Here is a 26,502-nt window from a genome sequence, read left to right on the forward strand (position 1 = left end):
CAACTGGTCCGACATAATTGCCAGGCCTACTTTGGGGTTCCAGTTCTGCCCTGTTGTTGAGTATCCTACCCAGGGCTTTAAGTGGGATAAAAAAAAATGGGTGGGGGTGGGGGGCGGTGTTGCGCGGGGTCTATACGACTTGTATTTTGCTGTCTCTTTTGTCATTGCATCCAGGCATAATGATACAACAAGTAACATGATACCTACAACAAGTTAGGACTATTGGCTTTGTCAATCGCTGTTAGTTGCATAAGATAAATTAGCAGTAACTGTGTCATGTATATAATATTGAAAAAGCATCCACTTGAAGCCCTAGTGACACCACGACAATGTTACTGCTCCTGAGTTTCAAAAAGTGACAACACTATAATCATGCAGTGGCTGAACTCGACAGATTAAGAAATATATCCCAAATTAGAACACCGCCGCCTTTCTCCGAGGCAGAGCAGAAATGCCTCGGAGAAACGCAGCGTCGTTTTCGGATTCGGGGGCGTGTTTTGCTGTTATCTCCTCCAGCCATTGGCTGGAGGAGATAATTAGACTTTCTGCAAAAAACACGCCCCCGATCCGAAAAGGACGGGGCCTGATCGGAGTGACGGGACCTCTTCTCCAATGGCTGGCCAGCATTGAAGAGGCCAGCCAATGGAGAACAGGGGAGAAGAGGGGCGGGTTCAAGCCCCTCTTCTCCAAGTCATTAAATCTCCGACTTCCGGTTCTGCCTTCGGCAGACCGGCGGTCCTCGACCTAATGAAGTTATCTTAAAAATCTGGCATGGATCCGGCCCTCCAGATCAGACTTTAGAGTGTCCTGGTTCAGAGGGTGGTGGTAATGGGACATCCAGCAACAACTGGCAGATTTATCATCCGCCCGCAGTAATTCTGCTTTATTTGTGTGTGTGGAGGGGGGGGGCGGATCTCACTGCCACCTCTATGGTGTAGAAACGCCCCCCCTATACAAGATACAGCTGGGCAGTGACATTGATATTTTGCTTTTCAATTACAAACCGCGGCTTCAGGGTTTGTTTTTGAAGAACAAAACTCCATCTGTGCCGCCATGCTGGCGTGGCATGGCAAGCCGGCCAGTATTGTGCGTTTCCAATGAAAGTGCGCTTGTGTGTCTGTAGAACTCTTTTTAGAAGAAAGGGGCCGCCTTACCAGTAGCAAACTTTACATTTGGCAGCAGGGCCTCCATCGCCCCAGCGGCTTGGGAACTCACCTGCCAACATTTTAATTGTACCCTCAGGATCTTCCTCATAAGACGAATTAAACTTCGACTTGCAAAGGCACAGAAGAGGAGGGGCCTCAAGGGAATGGGGAAAAGAGCGGCAGAGAAAAGGAACTAGCAATGCGGTCTCTTGGTGCCATTCGCGATAAGAGACTTGACAACTTTGTGTTTCTGTGGATTCCTCTAAAAGAGATATCTCCTCCAACAGCAGGAAGTATCATCTACTTAAAACCCTCATCACCCACTCTCTCTCTCTCTCTCTCACCTAACTTAACTTCTAACGGTTCTTCTCAGACACACTTAAATCAGGAAAAACAAGACCTGCGCAAACAAGGAATACATGGGTGTTATATACTTTAGGTTGTTCTTATGGGAAAAAGAATGGAGTCTTTTCAGCAGCGGACAAGGAACAAAGCAAACAAAGTTGATCAGGTCTTACCTGTTGGCAGCTCTGGACTTGTTAAGTGCTTTGCTGAGAACTAGCGAGGGCGCAGACTGCCGCCGTTGAGCCAAGCTCTTCATTTTCTGGAAAAAGATTTTCAAAATGTAAAATTAGTGAACAATGAACACATGTGGACACATCAGCTGGGCATGCATGACAATGTGGGCCCGGCTATGATAGGGGAGGGCAGGCCTTGTAGTTCAGCAGTTCTGTAGTGAGGTGGCAAAAGCATATTTCATAGGTCCGTAACACAAGTGATCATTGGATAAAATCAGTTCATATCTCTACATCTCGATACCAAGCTGTAACACGGAGGCTTTTGAAGATATGGTGCCCTCTCTAATGCCATACATAAACACCACTAACTACACCAGACAGAAATCTGCCTCATAATAAGGGAGAAGACACCCACATTTTCTATATATATATATGTTTTGCTTGAGCTATTCTTAAACCCTGGCAAGTAAAATGGAATAAGGGTGCAAGATAGACGTATCTTGGTTTGTAGAGTTTATTCAGATCAATACTCCGCCCAACATACGGAGCATCTTCCCGGGTAGATGATCGAACAGCAACTGACTAATGCCATTCAAATCTCTATCCAGTGGGCACTCCATGCATGAGCCACATTTAACCCCTTCGCTGCGGCGCGAATTCCGCCGCAGCGCTGGGAGGGTTTGGGGGGTTTGCGGCGCCGCCATGCTCATGACGGAACCACGCCGTCATGAGTCACGGATGAGCTGTGCTCATGACGGCGTGGTTCCGTCATGACTCCACCCACTTGCGCTGATGGCCCGCACAGGTGGGGAAACAGCGCCGCGTGGGAGGAGCGGCCGCCAACGACCGCAGCATGACGGAACCACTCCGTCATGAGCACAGCTCACCCGTGACTCATGACGGCGTGGTTCCGTTAGAAGCATGCAAGGGGTTAAAAGAATACAGTAAAATGCTTCTAAAGCATCGCACGCTGACTGCACGATGCATAACATTCTTACCAACATTACACCAACGCACTGGCTATTTGTAGTAGAAGTTCAGTAGCCGTAGTGTAGATTGTAAGAAAGTTTATTGGATCATAGTAACAGGTAAGTAGATAGGAAAGCCCACAGTTGAACTCTTAAGTTATGTACGCCCCACCAGGAGCAGCCCCCTTGCTGCTCAGCTCATACTTACAACTGACACTCTCATCAGACACCCAAGTATTCCATTACATCCCCAAGCACTCCAGCATTCCACTGCACCACATTCATACCTACAACTGACACTCTCATCAGACACCCAAGCATTCCATTACATCCCCAAGCACTCCAGCATTCCACTGCACCACATTCATACCTACAACTGACACTCTCATCAGACACCCAAGCATTCCATTACATCCCCAAGCACTCCAGCATTCCACTGCACCACATTCATACCTACAACTGACCCTCTCATCAGACACCCAAGCATTCCATTACATCCCGAGCACTCCAGCATTCCACTGCACCACATTCATACCTACAACTGACTCTCATCACACACCAAAGCATTCCATTACAACCCCAATCACTCCAGCATTCCACTGCACCACATTCATACCTACAACTGACACTCTCATCAGACACCCAAGCATTCCATTACATCCCCAAGCACTCCAGCATTCCACTGCACCACATTCATACCTACAACTGACACTCTCATCAGACACCCAAGCATTCCATTACATCCCGAGCACTCCAGCATTCCGCTGCACCACATTCATACCTACAACTGACACTCTCATCAGACACCCAAGCATTCCATTACATCCCCGAGCACTCCAGCATTCCACTGCACCACATTCATACCAACAACTGACACTCTCATCAGACACCCAAGCATTCCATTACATCCCCAAGCACTCCAGCATTCCACTGCACCACATTCATACCTACAACTGACACTCATCAGACACCCAAGCATTCCATTACATCCCCAAGCACTCCAGCATTCCACTGCACCACATTCATACCTACAACTGACACTCTCATCAGACACCCAAGCATTCCATTACATCACCGAGCACTTCAGCATTCCACTGCACCACATTCATACCTACAACGGACACTCTCATCAGACACCCAAGCATTCCATTACCTCACTGAGCACTCCAGCATTCCACTGCACCACATTCATACCTACAACTGACACTCTCATCAGACACCCAAGCATTCCATTACATCACTGAGCACTCCAGCATTCCACTGCACCACATTCATACCTACAACTGACACTCATCAGACACCCAAGCATTCCATTACATCACTGAGCACTCCAGCATTCCACTGCACCACATTCATACCTACAACTGACACTCTCATCAGACACCCAAGCATTCCATTACATCCCCAAGCACTCCAGCATTCCGCTGCACCACATTCATACCTACAACTGACACTCTCATCAGACACCCAAGCATTCCATTACATCCCCAAGCACTCCAGCATTCCACTGCACCACATTCATACCTACAACTGACACTCATCAGACACCCAAGCATTCCATTACATCCCCAAGCACTCCAGCATTCCACTGCACCACATTCATACCTACAACTGACACTCTCATCAGACACCCAAGCATTCCATTACATCACCGAGCACTTCAGCATTCCACTGCACCACATTCATACCTACAACGGACACTCTCATCAGACACCCAAGCATTCCATTACCTCACTGAGCACTCCAGCATTCCACTGCACCACATTCATACCTACAACTGACACTCTCATCAGACACCCAAGCATTCCATTACATCACTGAGCACTCCAGCATTCCACTGCACCACATTCATACCTACAACTGACACTCTCATCAGACACCCAAGCATTCCATTACATCACCGAGCACTCCAGCATTCCACTGCACCACATTCATACCTACAACTGACACTCATCAGACACCCAAGCATTCCATTACATCACTGAGCACTCCAGCATTCCACTGCACCACATTCATACCTACAACTGACACTCTCATCAGACACCCAAGCATTCCATTACATCACTGAGCACTCCAGCATTCCACTGCACCACATTCATACCTACAACTGACACTCTCATCAGACACCCAAGCATTCCATTACATCACTGAGCACTCCAGCATTCCACTGCACCACATTCATACCTACAACTGACACTCTCATCAGACACCCAAACATTCCATTACATCACTGAGCACTCCAGCATTCCACTGCACCACATTCATACTTACAACTGACACTCTCAACAGACACCCAAACATTCCATTATATCACTGAGCACTCCAGCATTCCACTGCACCACATTCATACCTACAACTGACACTCTCATCAGACACCCAAGCATTCCATTACATCCCCAAGCACTCCAGCATTCCACTGCACCACATTCATACTTGCAACTGACACTCATCAGACACCCAAGCATTCCATTACATCCCCAAGCACTCCAGCATTCCGCTGCACCACATTCATATTTACAACTGACACACTCATCAGACACCCAAGCATTCCATTACCTCCCCGAGCACTCCAGCATTCCACTGCACCACATTCATACTTACAACTGACACTCATCAGACACCCAAGCATTCCATTACATCACTGAGCACTCCAGCATTCCACTGCACCACATTCATACTTACAACTGACACTCTCATCAGACACCCAAGCATTCCATTACATCCCCAAGCACTCCAGCATTCCACTGCACCACATTCATACTTACAACTGACACTCTCATCAGACACCCAAGCATTCCATTACCTCCCGAGCACTCCAGCATTCCGCTGCATCACATTCATACGGACTGAGCAGCAGGGACTTGGAACACTGGGGAGGATGCATTAAGTTACAACAGTATCCCAGAAATCAAAGATCATCAAAGCAGGGGAATCTGGGATTGCTGAAGTCATGCACCCTCTAGACCAATGACAGCCTTGCTATGCTGAAATCAGCAATGAAGAGTCCAGATGTTACAATTTATAGAGCAGCCAATGCTCCATCCTAAGAAAAGGAAGACAACAAAAAAATACATATTCTCAAGAATTGCCATTAGGACATTTAAATACGGATATTCCACTGATCTCAACAACGCCTTCCTGTCTCTTATTGGAGGATTTTATCCCCAAAATTCAATGCTACCTGCCCATCAGGATAACATTTCAAACACTGTTCACAGTGGCTTCACTATGCCTCACTGAACCACAACACGTAAAGCTTCTTGGGGGCATCAGAGGAGCTGGAGCGGGATGGGGGAACGGCTCAGATGTTTTATTTGGTACTAGAGAAGCCTCCATTCCTCCCCATGCTCCTCCAGTATCAACTAAGAAGTCCTAAGCCGAATGAGCCTCAGCATAATAACTTATCGGACGTCCATCCCACCAATGACACATTGCTATACAGAGCATCCCAGACAAAGGGTCTTCACCTATAACAGGACACTTACTAAAAGCCATGGCAGACTGAGACTGAAGAAGACGTCTGCACACATCGAATCACTCCTGCGGCACGCGCACACACTGGGCCTACTCAAAAGGTATGCAGCAAAACACACATGCAGCATGACCACACAGTGGGTCTTGATACATGCATAAAATAAGTGGGAGATTAATAAGAAGTGTACTGAAAATGTATGCAGCAAAACACACATGCAACATGACCACACAGTGGGTCTTGATACATGCATAAAATAAGTGGGAGATTAATAAGAAGTGTACTGAAAAGGTATGCAGCAAAACACACATGCAACATGACCACACAGTGGGTCTCGATACATGCATAAAATAAGTAGGAGATTAATAAGAAGTGTACTGAAAAGGTATGCATCAAATCACATATGTGGCATGACCAGAAGATGGGACCTCAATATATGCGTAAACGGGAGATTAGGAATACATTCTCTCAAAAGGTATGGATCAAATCACACATGCAGCATGACGACAAGATGGGGCCTCAATACATGCATAGGTGGAAGATTAGTGAAAAGTGCACCGATAAGGTATGCATCAAATCACACATGCAGCATGACCACAAGATGGGGCCTCAATACATGCATAGGTGGAAGATTAGTAAAAAGTTGACCGATAAGGTATGCATCAAATCACACATGCAGCATGACCACAAGATGGGGCCTCAATACATGCATAGGTGGAAGATTAGTAAAAAGTGCACCGATAAGGTATGCATCTAATCACACATGCAGCATGACCACAAGATGGGGCCTCAATACATGCATAGGTGGACGATTAGTAAGAAGTGCACTGATAAGGTATGCATCAAATGACACATGCAGCATGACCACAAGATGGGGCCTCAATACATGCATAGGTGGAAGATTAGTAAGAAGTGCACTGATAAGGTGTGCATCAAATCACACATGCAGCATGACCACAAGATGGGTCCGCAATACATGCATAGGTGGAAGTTTAGTAAGAAGTGCACTGATAAGGTGTGCATCAAATCACACATGCAGCATGACCACAAGATGGGGCCTCAATACATGCATAGGTGGAAGAAGTGCACTGATGAGGTATGCATCAAATCACACATGCAACATGAGCACTAGATGAGCCCACAAGATGGGGCCTCAAAACATGCATAGGTGGAAGATCAGTAAGAAGTGCACTGATAAGGAATGCATCAAATCACACATGCAGCATGACCACAAGATGGGGCCTCAATACATGCATAGGTGGAAGATCAGTAAGAAGTGCACTGATAAGGAATGCAGCATGACCACAAGATGGGGCCTCAATATTTGCACAAGTGGAAGATTAGCAACTAGTACACTGAGAAGGTATGCATCAAATGACACATGCAGCATGACCACACAGTGGGTCTCGATACATGCACAGCTAGAATATTAGCAAGAAGTGTCCTTAAAATGTATGCATCGAATCAAACATACACACAAGCTGGGGTCTGGGGATTAGTCCAAATTCACAAAATTCAAACACAGCACTCAAAAGCTGACAGGTTTTTCAGATGAAAGCAAGTATACAGCATCAATGTTCGTATCCACAATAGGTTGTGCGCTCCACAGATGGGCTTCATAACTGTGAAAAGTCAGTCCATGAAGAAGGTGAGATCTGCCAACGCGCGTCCATGACCTGATTGCACTAAATCAAAATCTTTCAAACTTTGGTGACCAGAAGTGACTCAACTCTCAAAATGAGGTGTACACCAATTTTGTTTGCATATTAACCTCTTATCATATGCCATATATTTTCATGTCAATCCATTTTTTGTTCACTTGGTGCTGATAAATGTGAAATATGGAGATGGGAAGTAAGAACACGCAAGCAGTGGACGTGTGGTCATATAGTCCCTTGGATCAGCGGAACAAGAGAATAGTACATGTCTATGAGGAGCCTTCAACACACTTTTTATAAGGGGTTAGGGAAGAACTGGAGGGCTAAATAGGACACAGGGAACCCCCCCCAGAGGCAGAGGCTGTGATATAGAAGTCTGCTATTAGGGCAATATTGATTGAAAGAAGCAGCAATCAATTTACCTAACAAATTCATTCTAGCCAATAGATTAGACAATGTGGGTCATAAACTTTATCTCTTAGCCAATTTAAAAAAAAAAAATTATTTGGGGGAAAATTGGCCTGCCCTCTAAATACTCTGGAGTGGGCCTGGACCACACAATATGCTTATTCGTTCGCTGCCATACTCAGCCGGCCGCTGTAACCTCCCAGTCTAGTACTGATCCGCAAAGGACTCCCTGCGTAGCCATGAAGGGTATTAAGAATTACTTGAGAATAAACCCAGAGGTCTGGAGGGATGCACGCACTCAAATCTTACTTCTCTTCGTCCCCACCCAATGCCTTAAGCTTGCTTCAAAACTCTGCCTAAGTATCTAGTGTGTAAGTGTTCTCCTCATCTGGAAAAAAATATCTTCCACAGACTGAAAGCTACTTCAGTGCCATGGCCGTACTCACACCCAGACTGCAGAGAGTGACTACAGCCTCTGAAACAGGTCATACATCAGCAGGAACTGTATAGCCCCAAAACATGCCCCCAAAAACATTTTGGAAGCTTCAGTGAAGGATTGCCAAAGCAGAAATTTTAGATATGGTTGGAAAATGTACAAATGTGCCAAGATCTGCATCAATATCTATTTTTAAAAAGCAATATAAATAAAAGGTACTTAACAAAAACAATCCCTGTTTTTCCGTCCAATAGATAATAGTAGTGTTTAACTATAAAATATGCATGTTCCACTTATGCAATAAACAAGAAGGTGTGAGTACTGTGCAAGGACAAGCAAAGAGGCGGGAGACTGGCAACAAACAGGGGAAGGTGGGAGGGGCTGTTCTTCGACGTCACGTCCGGTAAGGAAGGGCTACACAGGGAAGCAGTCTTCCTGTTCCTTGAAGGGTTTGGTCTCAGTTCCTTTCACAAGAGAGGTTGGGAGAGATCATAACGGACCGGGATAGGAAAGGCTCAGCTCTCTGACAAATAATAGGGCATGTTCTGCGCCACAATATCGAAAAGAGGAGTGTTTTGCCAATACCTCACGTGATATTTCAGCTGTAGAAATGTGTCAATTCCAGGATATCGTCACAATAAGGGGTCATTCAAAGCTGTCCTTGTTTATCAAAAATAATTTTACAACAAGGGCAGGTTTTTCTGCATTTCAAAAGGTTACATGCTCTGGGTCCAAGTAGCCTACCGTAAATGAACACGAACAAGGAACTAAAATAAAAGGGCACTGTTTACCTCCTAACTGAGTGCCAACTAAAACCAGCCCTTCCTGAAGTGGCTAAGGAAGATGGCACTCTGGTGGATGCCAGCCAGATATTGCTTTTGGAGAAAGAACTTGAACGAAGTTTTCACAATAGTGAGCCTTGTGCCCTGAAATTAAATACAGGCAACCTTCCCATTCTCATAAGGAACAGGAGGGAACCTCTAGACGTCATTAGGGCTTCGTGTCACGGATGGAAATCAGTCAGATAGGTCTTTTGACATGTTATGAACCTGTCAGAAGTTAAGCATCTGTTCTTCATGTGTAGGCAAACCTAACTGGCGAATACGGCTAACAAGGTAGCACGTGGTAAAAGGGCTCGGGGTAGCGGGTTACGATTGTAGATGAACAATTCTGCATAGTGTTCAAGGTGCAGAGGGTGGGAGACAATCTCATGGGTGAGCTCATCAGACCCCAAGGTGCTTCAAGCTCTTATCGGTGACCAATGAAATAATCTTTCATGAGATGAGCACGTAGGTTTTTTCATGAACTTCAGAGATGCCGTAAACAGTATGCCAAGGTGCAGGTATTAAAAATACCTGTTGTCTTTTCTTTCTTGTATTTACACTTTTTTGTTCAGTCACTTTTGACTTCGTTTTTTAACCTCCGGAGTTGGTTAGTTTTTCAACTAGGTTGCTGATTTGCACCTGTTAAAAAGAATGGGACATGCTTAACCCCACATTTCACAATTTATGCCCCCAAAAAATAAAATGCTTAAATGTGATGGGAGGAATGGTGGACTTAGTCTCAGCCACCTGTAATTACTGGGACCGTGTTCTAGTTGTGTTTTTTTTGCTCACCTGGTCAGGTTAGAAAGAAACCAGTCAACACAAACCAGATTTACGGTTTGGTCTAGCTAGTCAGCACAGCTGTTGAGAGACAATTATCTGAGAATAATCATTAGAGGGAATGGCTCCACCTACATATTGGGAGCAAGGAGTACAGGATTTAACTGGGCAGGTATTGTGTGCTTCCACTTAAAGAGTGCTTGTTGTATTACTCTCCTATTGGCTGAATAAGGCAACTACGTACAAATACATTGACTAAGTGGCGTGGATCATACTTCGAGGCAGAGACTTTCAAGATTGCAATACAAAGCTTGAAAATGGCTGCAAGCGCCTCGAGCGCTGTACAACAAAGGGTTCTTGGGATCGTCTCTAGATGCAGATGTATTGAAATCTGCTCCAGAGTTGTATGACTAAGGGATGGGGAGGCTCACTTCAGCCAACCCATTTCAGGTTGAGCAATAGCCCTGGAGGAGGAGGATTGGTGTGTGCTGTATGCAGCGTTCAATGGAAATTTACCTCCCCTCTTCCCAAAGTATGCGGGTGGAAGAGGTCCAGAGGAAAGTGGGTCAGCAGGAAGCCAGGCGCCGCCAGTTGCTAGGACTACATTTCCCTGCATGCTCTAAATGCACAGGAGGCAGTTTAAGGAGGTCGAGCAGTAATCCCCGAGCCAACTTTGTGGAGGAGCCAACTTTGTGGAGGACCATCATGTGTACAGGTGGATCGACTTTGTGAGCACCACCTCTTGATACTCGTTTTAAGAGGAGGATTAGAGAGGGAATAGTGAAGCCCTTCGCTCGACGTCAGAGTGGGCAAGGGGTTTCTGGTCCACAAAGCAGGAGGCATAAAACAGTGAGCACAGTTTCAAGTTCCTGTTGTAGTTCTGACCGATGGAGTAAATAAAATCCCTCTGCTCTTGCTTCAGACAAACTCACAAACCTCCTTGACTTCTAAGCACCTCTGCTCTGGATCACTTGCAGTGGAGTTGGGATTACGATTTTGTTACAGATGCGAAACCGAAACCAGCTGGTACAACTAGTCATTTGATTGCACATGTGAAATGCAGATTTACAAGTCGCATGTTGCGCAAGTGCATGCAGGCAATCCCTCCGAGCGCAGGCGAACTGAGGCTGTGAACCACAAACGTGTTGCTTGCATTTGACCATATTTTCATCTCATTATCTCCCAGTTTCATGAAAGCCGTTCATTTGTCATATTTTTGTACTGCAACCTAAACTAAACAGAATTGTTAATGATTTGCTCCGTGTCCTTTCAAACTAAAATCTATAGAATTCCTCTCTCCCGATCTTAAGAAAAGTATGAAAATTATATTCTCAGCACCAAAACTCATTCAATCCATCATCAATCAGTAAGCTTGCAAAGCACGACTACTCACCTGTGAGGGTCTCAGGGTGCTGATGGTGGGTGGGTGCGGTCCAGTTGAAGAGCCAGGTCTTGAGGTCCTTCCTGAATTGCGGCAGCGACGGAGATTGCCGGAGGTGCAGAGGCAGGGAGTTCCAGGTCTTCGCAGTGAGGTAGGAGAAGGAACTTCCTCTAGCCGTGGTTTTGCGGATCTGTGGAATGGTGGCCAGGGCCAGCTTGGCGGAGCAGGGCTGTCTGGTGGGAGTGTGGAAGGAGGCGTGTTGGTTGAGGTATGCTGGTCTGGTGTTGTGGAGGGATTTGTAGGCATGTGTGAGAAGCTTGAAGGTGAGTTTCTTGTTGACAGGTAGTCAGTGAAGGTCTCTCAGGTGGCTGGTGAAGTGGTTGCAGCATGGGAGGTTCAGAATGAGTCTGGCAGAGAAGTTCTGGACGGTCTGGAGTTTTTTTTACGGAGTTTCTAGGTGGTGCCGGCTTAGAGTGCATCGCATTAGTCGAGTCTGCTGCTGTCCATTTGAAGATCTTTCTAAGGAGGCAGAGCATGTGGAAGTAGGAGGAGGAAACAGCATTGATTTGGCTGTTCATTGAGAGCGAGAAGTCCAGAATGACGCTGAGGTTTGGTGCGTGGTCCGTGGGTGTGGGTGGATTCAGAGCCCTGGGGCTACCAAGAGTCCTCTCAGGCTGAGACAACCATCCATTTTTTTGAGATGTGCAACACAAAAGTAAACCATGTGCAACTTTCCATTAGTATATACCACACCGTAGCATTACCTCCCACCTGCATTAGAATATGATGCACAGCTGCGGCCCATGCAGGTAAGAGCGGTGGGACGGTAGGGCCGGGTAGGGGAGGATTTTGACAGATGACAAGGGAAAAATAATTATTTAATTTTCCTGTGTGTTAGTCTGTCGAAATCCCCCCACCCAACCCTACTGCCCCACGGCTCTTACCTGCACAGGCCGCGGCAGAGGACGCACCTACTAGAACATATCTCTGGTCAGTGCTTTAAGGGGGATGAAAAAGCTCCAGTTGAGTGTCTCTAAAAGGGGCCTCCTCAAAGAAGTGTAACTAGCAATCTTTTCTAAGGAGAAAGCTTTATGTAATAATGGGCGTGACTTAAACATGTGGACTAAAATCACGTGCTTCACATAGCATGCTACCCTATAGGTATTTGGGTGCCTCTCCAAATTTTGTGTTATTTCATCCAGACATATCACACAATAGCAAACATGGCATAAAACAGGTCTGATCTATTGGCTTTGCCAATGCTAGTTTTTTAATGCTACCTCGAAAACTATAATTTCAAAAACGAAAGCACGTGTTTTTGCCATTTACATCATACTGTCTTGAACAAAATGCCAAAAACAATTACGCCCAACATCTTTCAACATCTGTTTCCTCAAGTGTTCCACCATTTCAAACCTCCTAGGATTTAAAATGTAAAAATATAATCTTTTTTTTAAAACCCAAGCAGGCATATTTCAGCTTTTAATTTGACTGTACTCGAGATATTTTCATAGCGGGTGTTCGCTATTTGCTAGTGCTTGGATGGGTGGATAGAATGTGCAGGATAAGTGGTGTTTGGAGATAGTGCATCTTCTCTCAGTGCATCTTTCAATACATTTTTAGGCCTGTTCTTTTTGTACCTCCAGGTATAAAAATGCACTCACTCCCTTTAAAATCTTTATTCACATAAATATCCAAAGAAATGCAAATTAATTGATTAAACAAAAAACGAAGCGCAATTACTAGATAGACTTATGTCTGTACGTATGTATGTATGTATGTATGTATGTATGTATGTATGTATGTGGTATTTTTATAGTGGAAACCTAGCCAAAAGGCAAAGAAGCGCTTTACAGGTCAAAGACAATCATAAAGTCATCAATAGGAGAGGCAGTCGGCTTGTGGACGGTGAATACATTGTGATGTGTTGTTCTTCAAGGAGGTGAGATGTAAAAGAGAACCAGCAGTACTAGATGCTTGCAACAATAACCGGAAGTAGGGTGAAAGCTACACAAAGCAGGTGTAGAGGTCTTGCAGCAATATATTCACATGTCCAGTGACTTTCATCTTTCCTTCAGACCTGGCCTAACAGAGTGCATTCTTGTGGCATGCTAGAGTGCTGCGCTATCTGGCATTCTGGGATGTATGGGGTTGACAACACATGTAGACAGATAACCAGTTCAACGTTGTAAGTCACTGAATACCTTCTTGAGGAGTATGTCCTGTGTTTTACCTTAGCCGTGTATTCTGTAACTCAAAAGCAAAACTACAGACATCCAGGCAACCACCTTCACTAGGTGGGGTTTCATCTATATTTATAGAACAGCTACTGGAAGGGGACTCTTAAATGTAACAAAAGTGCATTTTTCTCTCTGAGAGAGAGCAGTAACCTTCTCTTTCAGTTGGACAAAAGCAAAATGTAGTTCAAACACATGTTAAAGGTGGAGTTTTAATTTCAATGCATAACAAGGTCATTAAAATATAAGCGACAGTCAATATTGAACAATCTAAATATCCCCTTAAAAGGTAATGTCTGTCCAGAGAGCATACGTCCAAATATCAAACATTATTTTGTCTCATGTAATTCGTATTATACTCCAGAAGATTTAAGGGAAAATTAATCATTTTAGTAAAGATCCACCACAGGTGTCTGAATGCTCTTGTATACAAGTTATAGGGCCATATGTAGGTAGCCCAATACCGGTCGGTAACGGCCGATTTTCGGTAAATATACCGTTACCGACCGGTATTTAGGCTTTTGAGATGTAGGGGGATCATTTCTGCATTCAGTAATTTACCGAATTGGTAAAATTACCGAATCGGTAATTTTATCGATTCGGTAAATACCGAATACAGAAATGAGATGTAGGGGGAGTGTGTGGTGGGTGTGGGGATTCGTTATTTACCACCAACTGAAAGTTGGTGGTAAATGACGAATGTCTCTGTTAATGCATTATTTGGCCCTTAGATGTGTGCAATGTGGCAGACACATGCCCTCAGGGCATGTATGTGTGCCACATGTGCACACATGCAGGAATCAGGGGTGCAACAGGGTGTCAATGTGACACCCTGCCACCCTTGATTGAGCTCCCCCCATTACCGATTCGGTATTTACCGATTCGGTAATGGTAACTGGCTTCCCATTGATTCCTATGGGCCTTCTGGCCCATAGGAATCAATGAGATACAGGTTACCATTACCGAATCGGTAAATACCGATTCTAAAATACCGACACTTACCGAATCGGTATTTTTTTACCTACAGTACATTTACCGATTCATAAATACCGAATCGGTAACATTCGGTATTTAAGAATCGGTAAATGTAATTTACCTACATAAGGCCCATAGTAACAAAAAGGCTGGGATTAGAAGGCTTGGATTAATCCCAACCCTTGTTTATTACTCTGGGCTGACTCCAGCCTGTTGTTTCTGCCACCGAGCTACTACGGGCAAGGACAAACAAATGGGATGACGGGGCGGTTCCTCCTTTGGGGCAAAGGAGAGTCGCCCCCCCACCCCTCCTTCGATCTGCCACATACAATAATGTATAATATATATTCTTTACCTGTCACAAATTAAAATGCCTTTCTCGAGTGTCTTGGAGGACAGGGCTGGTCCATGGCTGCTGATTGACAGCAGAGAAAAGTAATGCCCTAAGGTTCGAAGTGCGCATGACAGATTGGACGTCTGACTTGTGAAGGCCAGCCCGACATGTGCACTTGAGGCCTTTTTAACTCGGGCTGTGTGAAGAAGCTGTGGAAAAGCCCCCAGTCTCCAAATGAGTGCCGGGTTTGCCTGCACGAACCAATGTGGGCACTGCTCCCATGCTGTTGACTATTACAAACAACATGAGAGCAGGATCTGGATTGGTTAGGTTAGCTTTCTACAGTCTGTATGGGCCCATGCCACGAAGGGTGCAAAAGTGAAACCAGAGGTTTTTGCAGGATTTCTCTTCGCAGTATCTGCCGCCGCGCGCTGCTGTACTTCAGTGGCACCGCTGCAGCAACAAGGATCCCAGCACTAGTATAAGAATTGCCGGCACATGCAAAGAACTGGGGTAAGTACTCTGGAACTTGTGGTCTTCGCTGAATTGTGGGGAAAACACCAAGAGCACCAGAATGCAAAAAACACACGCTCTGTATGGAGCGCAGTGCTAACAAGTAACAACTCGAGATCTTGTGCACCGCATATGCATTGATTTGATCCAGATTATTGGTATTTCGATTGAGACAGAGAAACTCAGAGCTAAAGTGATTTGCCGAGGATCACACACGTTTAATACTAGATGGAAACTGCAGTTATAGACTAGAACTTGGGATTCCTGCTCAGCAGTAGCCAATTAACGGGCCCTCATTTCCATCTTGGTGCATCTCATTACAAACTAACCTCAACAGTAAGTGATGCACCGTGTGAGCTGCTGCATTGGTTTTCTTGTCTCTGTGCATCATATTAGTGTACTCACCGCTGTGCTGAGTTGCCCTGCTTTGATTTTGGCATGAAGGCTAGGGACCTCCACAGATACCAGAGGTCTCTTAATGTCCGTTTCATGCCCAGTAGCCTCCCATACCTCCAGTGCTTAATTTGTAAAAAAAAAATAGGTGCCGGGGCCTTTGTGACGAGGCGACCACAGTTTGCTATTCGACTGTTCGAGGCCCCCCAGCTTTAAGAAAGGTGTGGGTGGCAGGTTTTAGTTGATTTAAACTTTTATTGAATTAATAAAAAAACTTTTTCTGCTCATCTTTAAATCAGCAGCTGTCCTGAATGCTGGTGCGGTGCACCGAAAACCACCGGCTCAAATTAAGCACTGCCCACCTCCCTGTGGTGGCTGCTACCAGCCTCCGAGTAAGCAGCCCGCATGCTGGCTGGTGGAGGGAGGCAGTGTTTTCATGCTGTACTTAATCACAAGTCTCACTTGGAACTGGGCTAAGCGAGGTAAGTGCACATCTGCAGATTGGCTGGTGGAACAGAAATTTGTGCCAGTAATATTTTTAGATCCCCAAACTCTGCCCGAGAGCAGGGTGGAAAAAGAAGGCAGTAATCAAAGGAAAAATGAGTCAGTGTCAGATTATTTTGACAAAGGAAATGCACATGGGGTGGGGAGGTCATTCATTTCCCTCAAGGAAGTAAAGTTTGGCACCCAGCTCTCAGACCTCTTATTATTTTTGGCTGGAATTGAAATAATGTATGACCCACCACTTTTAAAAGTCATCAGCCGTCTCTGAGGTATGATAAACTCCGGATAGAAGGGATCAGATTACTACTTAGTAATTACAAACCGGTCAATACAAAGTTTTTAATGCCTTCTCATTTAAAGGACGCCAGACCGTCACACACCCAAGTAGCATGCCTCATCATTGGGTCTGCTCCTTGCCCGGACACAGCTGTTTCATGTCACACCGGATCCTAACTAGGAGGTCTTTTAGTAGATCTTTTTCCAGGTTGCAATATTTTAATGATCAAATGCTATGCCTGACCAACGAAGTTGTATGGGTAATGTGGGGACCCCTCTGTAGTTAAAATTATGCCCTAGGCGTTTATGCCAATTTTATCTTTCTCTCTATATGGTAAGGATAAAAGCAATGAGGGATATAGAGGGTGGCAATCATCCCTTCTAACCACGTGACATGTTTGAGCCATTTCATAAACTTCAATCAGAGTGTCTGGCTTTCTTCAGGACCAATGTCTTATTGCATGTACCCAGCGCTATCAATGTAGGTGTGAGATACAGTGTGGTATATGACGGGTGCGCACAGGGTGTTTTCTTTACAATCACCATTCATCGCACTACTAGCAGTATTATGAATATTTCTTTAAAAAGAAGGGGTTACTTATATCCCTAAGTTCAAAAGCCGCGTATTTCTGAGCTAGTAAACATTTATTCTGAAATCTCTTGCGTTACCCAAAACCTTGTAGCCCTGTCTGTAAATAGGTGTGTGCACGTTGCAATTCATCCTAATGGGGCATTTGTACTCCTGTAAATGCATGCTGGCTCCGACAGGTGTGCCCGGATAGTGTATAGTATTAGTGAAACATCCGTATTGCTGTGAATACATGCTTGTGCATATCAATCAATCAATCAGGGGTTTATATAGCGCACTACTCACCCGTGAGGGTCTCAAGGCGCATAGATTGTAGGGTACTGAGTGGATTACGGTATTGATACTGAGCAGACAATTAAAATATGGAAACCAAGCTCAGAGCAAAGGTATCGCTTATCGAGATGCCCTGAATTTGAAGGTAAACCTTTTCGTCGAATTTGATTCTTTTTTTTGCGCCAGGGTCCACATTCCATGATTAAAGGAATCTGTGATATTTAGTCCCACTCAGTTCTGTACAGTAGTTATTCGAGAACTTACAGGGTTGCTTTTAGAGGGATGCTAGTATACCAGGCTTCTATGCCTTACCTCATTGGTATCACTAATGGTCAAAAGATAAGTTCTTAAGTACATTTAGGACATCTTTTGAGCCCACTAGGTAAGAGGGCATAGTTTTAACAAGTGATCTTAGAAAATAATTGCAAAAAACGTGAAAATGTCTCACAGGCCGATCCAACATGTGTGTAAAGATGGAGGAGACTGCAGATCTTGTATGCATGAGCACATGTGAGGGATTAGGTGGGCTTGTGTTTAAGGATGGGCAAGGGAATTACCTATATTTGTGAAGTTGGAAGTAGCTGGGAGATTTCACTGTGGTGATGTGGACAAATTCTCCCTGAGTAGGCCAAACTTCAGCTGAGGCATAGTTAAACCCACCCAGACTCTGGTGCACCAGATTTCCTGGGGTAGGTCATGCTCTGCCAAGAAATGCTGCTAAGAGCCTCCGCAACATCTCCAACTGGGTAAGAAACTCAAATAGAGGGAATGAGTATTGTCAGTGTTGGGAGCATAGGGTCACCCGACACGCAGAAGCAACTCTGTCGTGCAGGAGAGCAAAGGAAGGACACGCAAGTAAAATTACAACTGGCGGGTCACTCACAAACTGCCCCGTGCATACATCTGGGTGCAGTTCCCCACTGCTGTAAAGGGTAGCTGTAACACGTTATGAGTTTTGTAAACTTGGGTATTAGTGTGTCAAAGGGCATATATCACGACTGAGCACCTGGAGAACATGGACATATTATGTGAAAGTATCCATATGAGCTGAGTTCCTAGACATATGATGTGCCTTGGCTGCTGAGGGAGTCCTAGCAGGAAGTGTCTGAGAACAGGACAACCAGAGGCAAGAACGGAGGCAAGAAAATCCAGCTTCGATTTTCATGCACAGCGTGAAGAGAGCTTTTTCCCCACAACCACTGCATGCCACTGGCAGGCTTCATTGGTCAGGTAGAGGTACGTTGGGTGAGCGGCCATGCATTGGGCCTGTGGCTGCGAGCGGTGTTGCTCTCCCAGACCCTCTCCTTTCAAATCATATTTAGTTCTACGTAACAATGAGATGGGCTCATCTGGAGGCCCAAGAGCAAGTAATGGTGGGGATGTTGATTCTGTTAGTAGCATGTATGCATTTGGCGCCATTTTGTCAAGATCAGTGCTACAGGTAGCTTCAATTACAGCGGCTGCCATAGAGAAGTACATTACTGGGTTGAGTTACTTTGAGTGTTTACTCTTGCAATGTTGGTGGCGGTGCTTTATATAAATAATTTAAACCTGTATCTGCCCTGAGTGAACTGGTTGGTGCCCACTAACCTCGCTTTTGAGTCGCAGAGTTCTTAGAGTCAGCTAGTCAAAGAAAGGGTAGTAGCGGCTCTTCAAATAACTTCAACATACATCAAAAAATCTCATGCACCTGCACATCCTCCTCCTCCCTCTTCTGCAATCACTCCTGGCTTGAAGAGATTTCCACTGCAAACTTCGTCACTAACGTCTTATCAGTGACATGATTGTGAATTATAAGAGTGATGGGCTCCATATTTTAATATTGTGAATTTACAGCGGTTATAAAAAGAAACTAAAATGATTCATAAAAAAAAGTCTTCAAATTTACAACTTAACTGCACCGTCTCAAAGAATGTTCTATTCCATTAGGACTCGTACCCCCCAGGATGGCTCCCGGCCCCTCCCCCATTCAACCCCCAAATCAATACTTGACGACCAGAGCTGTGGGTAAAAAAGGCCATGTTTATTACATATCACACAAACATGACAATATATAATTCATACAATTTGATAAGATATGGATTTATCAAATTCAATCGCTAAGCAATATTTACATTTGCCTTGCCCATAATTTCATGATCCATCCGCAAGTCGGACAGAACTCAATTTCTTTACACGAAGAACATTGTCTATTGCACCAGCAATAAGGGGCCTTCTGGCTCGCGTCCCCCAACCAACTGAGAACCACGCAAGGCGCAACCCACCTGCGTCCTTGAGGGGTGAGCCCCTGCTATCTGGTCCATGTCCGCCACCTTAAGGGGCCCACCCCTCCACCACCAGGCTGTCCATCGGGGTTCGTAGGGAATAACCAGGGGCGGATGCCCCATGCCCTATTTTGTAACTGGCGCCCTTGCCCCCAGCCGGTGTCTCCATTCTCTCTGGGGTGAGCTTACCGTCTCTCGCCCTCAGTGCTGGCCTAAGGCGTATGCAGGAGGACTCCCCTTAACACTGTAAAGGCAATTTATGTGGCCTCATTACCAACCCTCTCTATTCCACATCCAACACCTCCCCAATCTCTACCTTTAGGGACGGGTGGGTGGGAGATTCAAGGAGACCCATGCCTATCGGGGTCGGCGCAGTAACGAAGAGAGGGCGAGGACCAGGGCAAGTTGCCCTAAATAGGCCCACGCCCACTCCTCCTCCTCGGTGTTGCCGGCTCCGGCCGGAAGTGATGTCACGACGCTGCCCCGGAAGCAGTTCCCGCTGCCGACTCGTTCACTCCCTCGATGACCACCAAGGGGGGGGGCGTGCCCGGGTTCCCGGGGGGCCACGTCCTTAGTGCGCGCTTCATTATATTTCGCGCTTTTCAAAGTGTTTGCAACTTTTGTGGGGATTAACTGGTCAGTTGCACCAAAGGGACCATTCGTGCTTGCATCTGCATAGCAGGGCGGTGTCTTGTCATTTTCCTGTTCAAGAGCACACAGTATAAATCCTGAGATAGTCAAAAATCCCTTGGTTAATTTGATGCTCAAAACAGTCATCAACAAATTAGAATGGTGCATAATATTTTGTGTGCAAACACAGATTATACTTTGTGTTAGAGCAGCACACACATCTACACACTTGAGGTTTTGATGTCTTGTATCACAAATTAAAGGGCAGGCACAGCACAATGCATTGGCTTCAGAGTTCCATAGTCTCCCCTGGATGCAGCGGCACAAAGGCCAGGCTACAAAGCTGCCTTTGAACATTATTGTCTTGCAGATCAAAAGCAAACCAAAGCCTAAACTGAGAGTCTGAAGTACGAGTGACATACGCGCTGTGAGTGAAGCATTGTCGAGCCATCAAACATTTCAAGAGCAGAGTGCTGCTGGTGATGTGTGGGCAGGGTAAAAAGTCACCTAATGTCGCCATTTTAAAATTCTTTTAAGTAAAACAATTGTCTGATCAACTATCATACATCAAACACACCCTATTAAATAGAAAGGGATGTCAAATATGGCAATTGTCTCGTGAATCTTAGAAATGCAGTCCAAAAGTGAAATCGGTTGCTATCATACATCATAAGAGACATTTGATATTTGCTGTAGGGCTTTCCTTAGCCATGTAAGCACTGTAAAGGAGTTACAATAACCTGAAATCCATAAGCCAATGTAAGCATGCAGTCACATATACACTTTGCAACAGCTGCCTTCTGGGGTAGTAATGAGTCAGCAGTCGGACACTGGTGGTAAAGGCTATAGGCGCCATGCGGACTACATTTGTGGCTGCAACAGAGGCCAGACATATAACCTAGTTCACCCACGCCTTGTTGAGGTGGCTGCTACAATGTGCCAGGTTCAACGTTCATGGCGGTGCGGAATGTAACCAATATCCTTGTTAAAGCCATTGCCCTTTAAGCCCGGCATATTGTGTTTGCAAAGTCCCCCTTTAATACAACATCCAAAAGGTTATTTTTGTGTGCCGCCTTGCATGAAGTGATTACCCACTAGTGTTTTTTAGGAGGGTAAACCTATGTTGCTGTATCCTTTTGTGTAGTGCCTGGCACGGCTCACAAACATATTGGCCTTGTAGACATTTCTTGCATTGAATGCTGGTACACCTCTTGAACATGTGTGCTATCAAGTTCTGTGGAGTTGTTATGGCGACTTCTGCGGACATGTATATCTTCACGGGCACGGTCGTTTCTACCATTTCAGAACATGTTCCAACTCTCCTTTTCTTGTTCCAACTGAAATTTGTCGTTGGTGCTCGATTGCAGCGGATTTTTAGGTTGCTTTTGTAAATTAATGAATAATTTTTGATCAAGTTCATTTGTGCCAATGCTCCAAGACATTCACCTCAAAAGGTACTTGCTTTCTTTGTACTATAGCAACTTTTCTCTTGCTATTCCTGATGCACAAACTCGGTCTTAGGGAAGTTGTTTGGCTATCAGTATTTTCTACCAAAGTGATGACGCATTCTGCAAATTGGTTGCCCTTAATTTACTCACCAGAACATACTAGGTGGTCTGCGTCTTCCTGACTGAATATTAAGGATGATTTGTGTGCTTCAGAAAGAAGTTTGTCCCGTTCAGGTATTTGTTTCATTCTTTTATTCAGTGGCTCAGAAGCGACCGCGTCTACATACATATGTGGTACGATCTAGGAAATAGAACAAAAAGTATTTGTCTTTGAATATTTCATGGCTAATTTGTTGCAGGCTGAAAGCTGTAGAATGACTGATGGAATTGCTCATGAGTCTACCATCATTCTGCCCCAATCATTTCAAAAGTTAGCTGCCGCGCCATTCTTGTGCCCATGGTGGTCCTCATCTTTAGTCTGGGGAGATTTTTTATTGAACAAAGTTGTGTGTGCACGTGTGACACTAATAACATTTCATAAAACCCTGACCAGGACTTACAATGCCATTTTTTAGGAATCTCTGGCAGACAGCAATGCGATAATCATGTGCAGTGTTCGAATACAAAAAGGGGACCAACAGAGTAGCCACGAAAACACTGGGAGATGCCCCCCATATCTTGTCTCTCTTCCTGAGGTAGTTAGTCATGTATGGTTCATACTGTAGTGTATGGCATTAAAGGTTTTAAGATAGATTTGAAGCACTTAGATATAGCTTCAGTCAATATATTGACTGCAGTGATGATCTGCGGGGGGTTCAGTTTTGTGCATCTTTGGAAACGGTTCGAATGTTCCCTATCATGGTTTGTCCGGTGATACATGTTGATGATATTCTACGACATTGCCTGGCAGAGGCTAGAGGTTTCGTTTAAGACTTTATTTTATAGGGGTGTAGGGTGTTCACGTTTTTCGTAGCTACGCCTGGTCAGGAATTGGCTGCATGCTTTCCTTTCTGTGCCCATGATCTTGTGTCACCTGGTCTGTCAGTATTAGGATTTCCTGGTTTGTTTTTAGCCCTTGGGTGGATCTTCACTTTTGGGGAGTGTGGGTTTGCCTGCTGAGATGGTCTGATCATGCTTGCTTTTGGAGGAGGTTAAAGTGTGTTTAAAGTTCTATGTTATGACAACAGGGAGGAACCCCGCTAAGGATTTCATGAGCCAACATATTTATGAAAAGAGAGACATTGCAGTTGAAATTTTGAATTGAGACTTTGATCAGGATGTTCAAAATACATGCCACATTAGTAACCTGACCACAACTCAAAGGACAGATGTTCGCATGTCCCATCAGTAGAACAGTAGGATTACACATGCAATCAAATATTTATGTACATGTACTTTGTCTTGGGATCAAATTTAAAACAAGCATTGGCATAGCCAATAGGTCTCGCCTTTGGGACCTTATAAGTATTTAGCCATGCAACAGTTGCATAACTAAATACTTATAAGGTCCCAAAAGCGAGACCTATTGGCTATGCAAAGCGGCCGTGCGGCCGTGAAAGTAAAAGTGATCCCGATCACCATAAAACATCAAAGCGGCCATGCGGCCGCTAAAGTGAAAGTAATAGCGCTAAAGCGCAGCGCGCGCACCCGCGCACATGCACTGTAGCTCCAGGCTGGCCTGGTAGCACTTTTTGGAGCCCTCTCAATAAGTGTCGCCAGACCAGCGCATGCGCTGGGCCAGGCGAGACCTAAAAAAGGGTAGTTTCAAAGTCTTAGTCAGTTTTCTTGATTTATAAACTCTCATTGGGCCGGGTTGAATTTGTTACGTTGTGGCAGTGAACTCTTGAAACATTTTTGTTCATTTTTCTAGAAGTAGGGTTGCGGAACATTAATGGGCGCAGCTCGTGGTAATATGCCTCCTGAGCATGGCTTTTGTGAGCAGTTTAAAATGGTTGGCCCCCTCTTTTTAGGATTTTGTGTACGCTACAATCATGACATATGTGCTGTGAAGTATCCCTCACTTTTATGTACGCTTGGAGTGCTGCAGTAAACAACAAGGACAAGATAGTGCCTACTCCCAGCTCCTGGTCTCCTTCCTCAGTAAGGCTTCCAGCTTCAATAATTGCAATTGTAATTGTATTTATATGGCACTTACTACCCCTGATGAGGCGTTGAAGCGCTTTTCGGAAAGTAGCATGCTCCTCTGGAACCCAAGGTGGACTAGTGGTGGATTAGTAGAGGGAAATATAGGTTAATTGGAGTGGTAGGCATGCAAGTTTGCTAGTTGAATTGAATAGGATAAAGGAGGGATAGAGGAGGGAAGAGTCTAGAAAGGGTTGTTTGGGAGATCTTAGTAGTAAAATTAGGCCCGGGATGAATCTAAGGAGAAACAAATCCACTGAAAATAACTTTTCTGACGTTTTAGTCACAATCTCATTAGTTGGACCAATACTAGCAACGCAATGCTGTATAACCCACACCTTCATAGGACTCTTCCTCCGATATCAATTAATGCAATTGGAGAAGAACGTGCAGTTTACATCACCAGGGAGGGGATCTGAAAGAGGACAAGCGGCAGGCAATCTCTAAAGGTTAGCAGGTAGGAGGGAATATAAAAATACTTTAAGAGTCAGCAAACGATCAACTTTTCATCTATGTTGGGAGGTTATTTTGTGTCAATAAATGATGCTTTCAGGCTTCCCTCCTGTTTCTGCCAAGGTTAAAAGGTTACATGAAAGAGAATGACTAAGTCCTCACTTGGGTGCTGGGTTACATGCCTCTGTCCATTGTGGTACAATCATCACAGGCCAAATCAGATGATCAAAATAAGCTCCGATTAAGAAAATGGTTCTTACGAGTGAGTTTAACGTGTCATTTCTGGAGTTGAAAGTGTTAGTCATTTTCAATCTGTTGATATTCCAACTGCCATGGATGATTAAAACTCAGAGGTTGTGCCCTGTGTTATGAATCTGTGCCTATTCATCCTGGGTTGTAAAGCTTGCTTGGTTACGTCCATATATTTCCCAGAAGGGAATGTCTTGCATTATGTGAGGTACGCTAACATTTTGGACCTGCAGTGAAACCATCCTTTAAATTTGGGCAATTACAATATGGATGTTTGATCACATAAAGTATGATCCGACTTGGGAGTCTAAAATACACATACAGAGCTGTGCGGCTCCACAATCTCTCTTCTGCTCTCTTCTTCCTACTGGATCGAACACAAAAGGCAAAATGCTCCCAGGACATAAACCTTCGTTACCACCAAGCCTGGGCGTGGAATTCTGCTGCGCGGAGCTTGCTGCGTTTTGCATAGAGCGCAGAGTTCCGAAAATCTCTGCGTAGCGGTGCAGAGCGGAATTTTTCCTCTCCCACGGGTCGCTGATGTTAAGTTGGCGAGCAAGGAAAATCTTACTGCAGCTCACCTCCTGGGGAGATTTCTCAATGCGGACGGTTGTGGATTGTCACAACGGCTCAAGTTGAGAAACCTTCCACTCGCGTTGAGGAAGCTGCCGCCCGAGTAGAACATCTACTCGAGCGGCAGAAAGAAGCAGCACCCTCATGCGCTGTGCATAGTGCTGTCCGCACAGATTTTACAGTGCGGGACAAAGACCCGGTGCTAAAAATCAGCGCGAACAGCGTGACGTATCGGCAGCACTCCGCGTAGCGCGGTGGAGTTTTTGGTCGCTTCGTGGAGTTTCACGTAGCAGAACTCCTTGAAATCTGCCCAGGCCTTATCAACACCACCCAGGGCAGCAGCCACCCCGACCTGGTAATTAAAACATTATCCTCAGACCACTCTTGCCCCATCACATAAAATAGCATTGCCTTCATACCACCATGACCTCAGTATGTAAACCCCCATGGACGTCATCTATGCCAGCCGCCAGTGTCCTAGTATTTAAAGCACCTCTGCGCGATGCCAATATGCACATTATGTAAAGTGCCATCGCTAGAAGGCACACAGTATGTAAAGAACCATTGCAGTGATGTCAGCAGGGTGCCAGGACGTAAAGCACCATTGCCGTTATGCAAGTCTGCCCCCAGATTCTAAAAGGCGAGTAATCGACATTGCCGCCAGCATATAAATCACAACCGCCATTCCAGACATTATCCACTCCATGACCCTGGCATTGACCCCTGGAATAAAACTTCAAAGACAGCTTTTCCCTCTCTCTAGCAGAGATAGAAAGAAAACATAAGCAGTGTATAGATGCTTTTGGGCAACACGTGCGTGGAGACAGGCAGCAATTACCTATTTTTCGAATTCTTCCAGCCAGTGGTTAATTTGTAAAAAAAAAAAAAAAAAACTAGGTGCTGGGGCTCTCATCAGCAAGCAGTTTGCACCAGTCCATTTCTCCTATTAGCGGCGCCGCCTAAACCGGAACCAACTGCTAACCATAAAAGTGGGGTGAGGATGTGGTCTAATGACCAGAGCTGCCGACTTTGGCGCTGGGAAACCAGGTTCGAGTCTCG

The 26,502-nt window shown here is 45.2% G+C and overlaps 1 protein-coding gene across 1 annotated transcript in view; it reads right to left on the reverse strand.

Annotated features, from left to right (window-relative positions):
• ARHGAP20 (Rho GTPase activating protein 20) overlaps positions 1-26,502 on the reverse strand; it is a 301,512-nt gene that overhangs the window by 217,341 nt on the left and 57,669 nt on the right. The window contains exon 2 of the mRNA XM_085621537.1: positions 1,664-1,749. Within this exon, the coding sequence (XP_085477663.1) occupies positions 1,664-1,749 (86 nt within the window). The remainder of the gene's footprint in view (positions 1-1,663; positions 1,750-26,502) is intronic.

The sequence above is a fragment of the Triturus cristatus genome, chromosome 8 (assembly GCF_964204655.1).
Source record: "Triturus cristatus chromosome 8, aTriCri1.1, whole genome shotgun sequence".
Classification (NCBI taxonomy): Eukaryota; Metazoa; Chordata; class Amphibia; order Caudata; family Salamandridae; genus Triturus; species Triturus cristatus.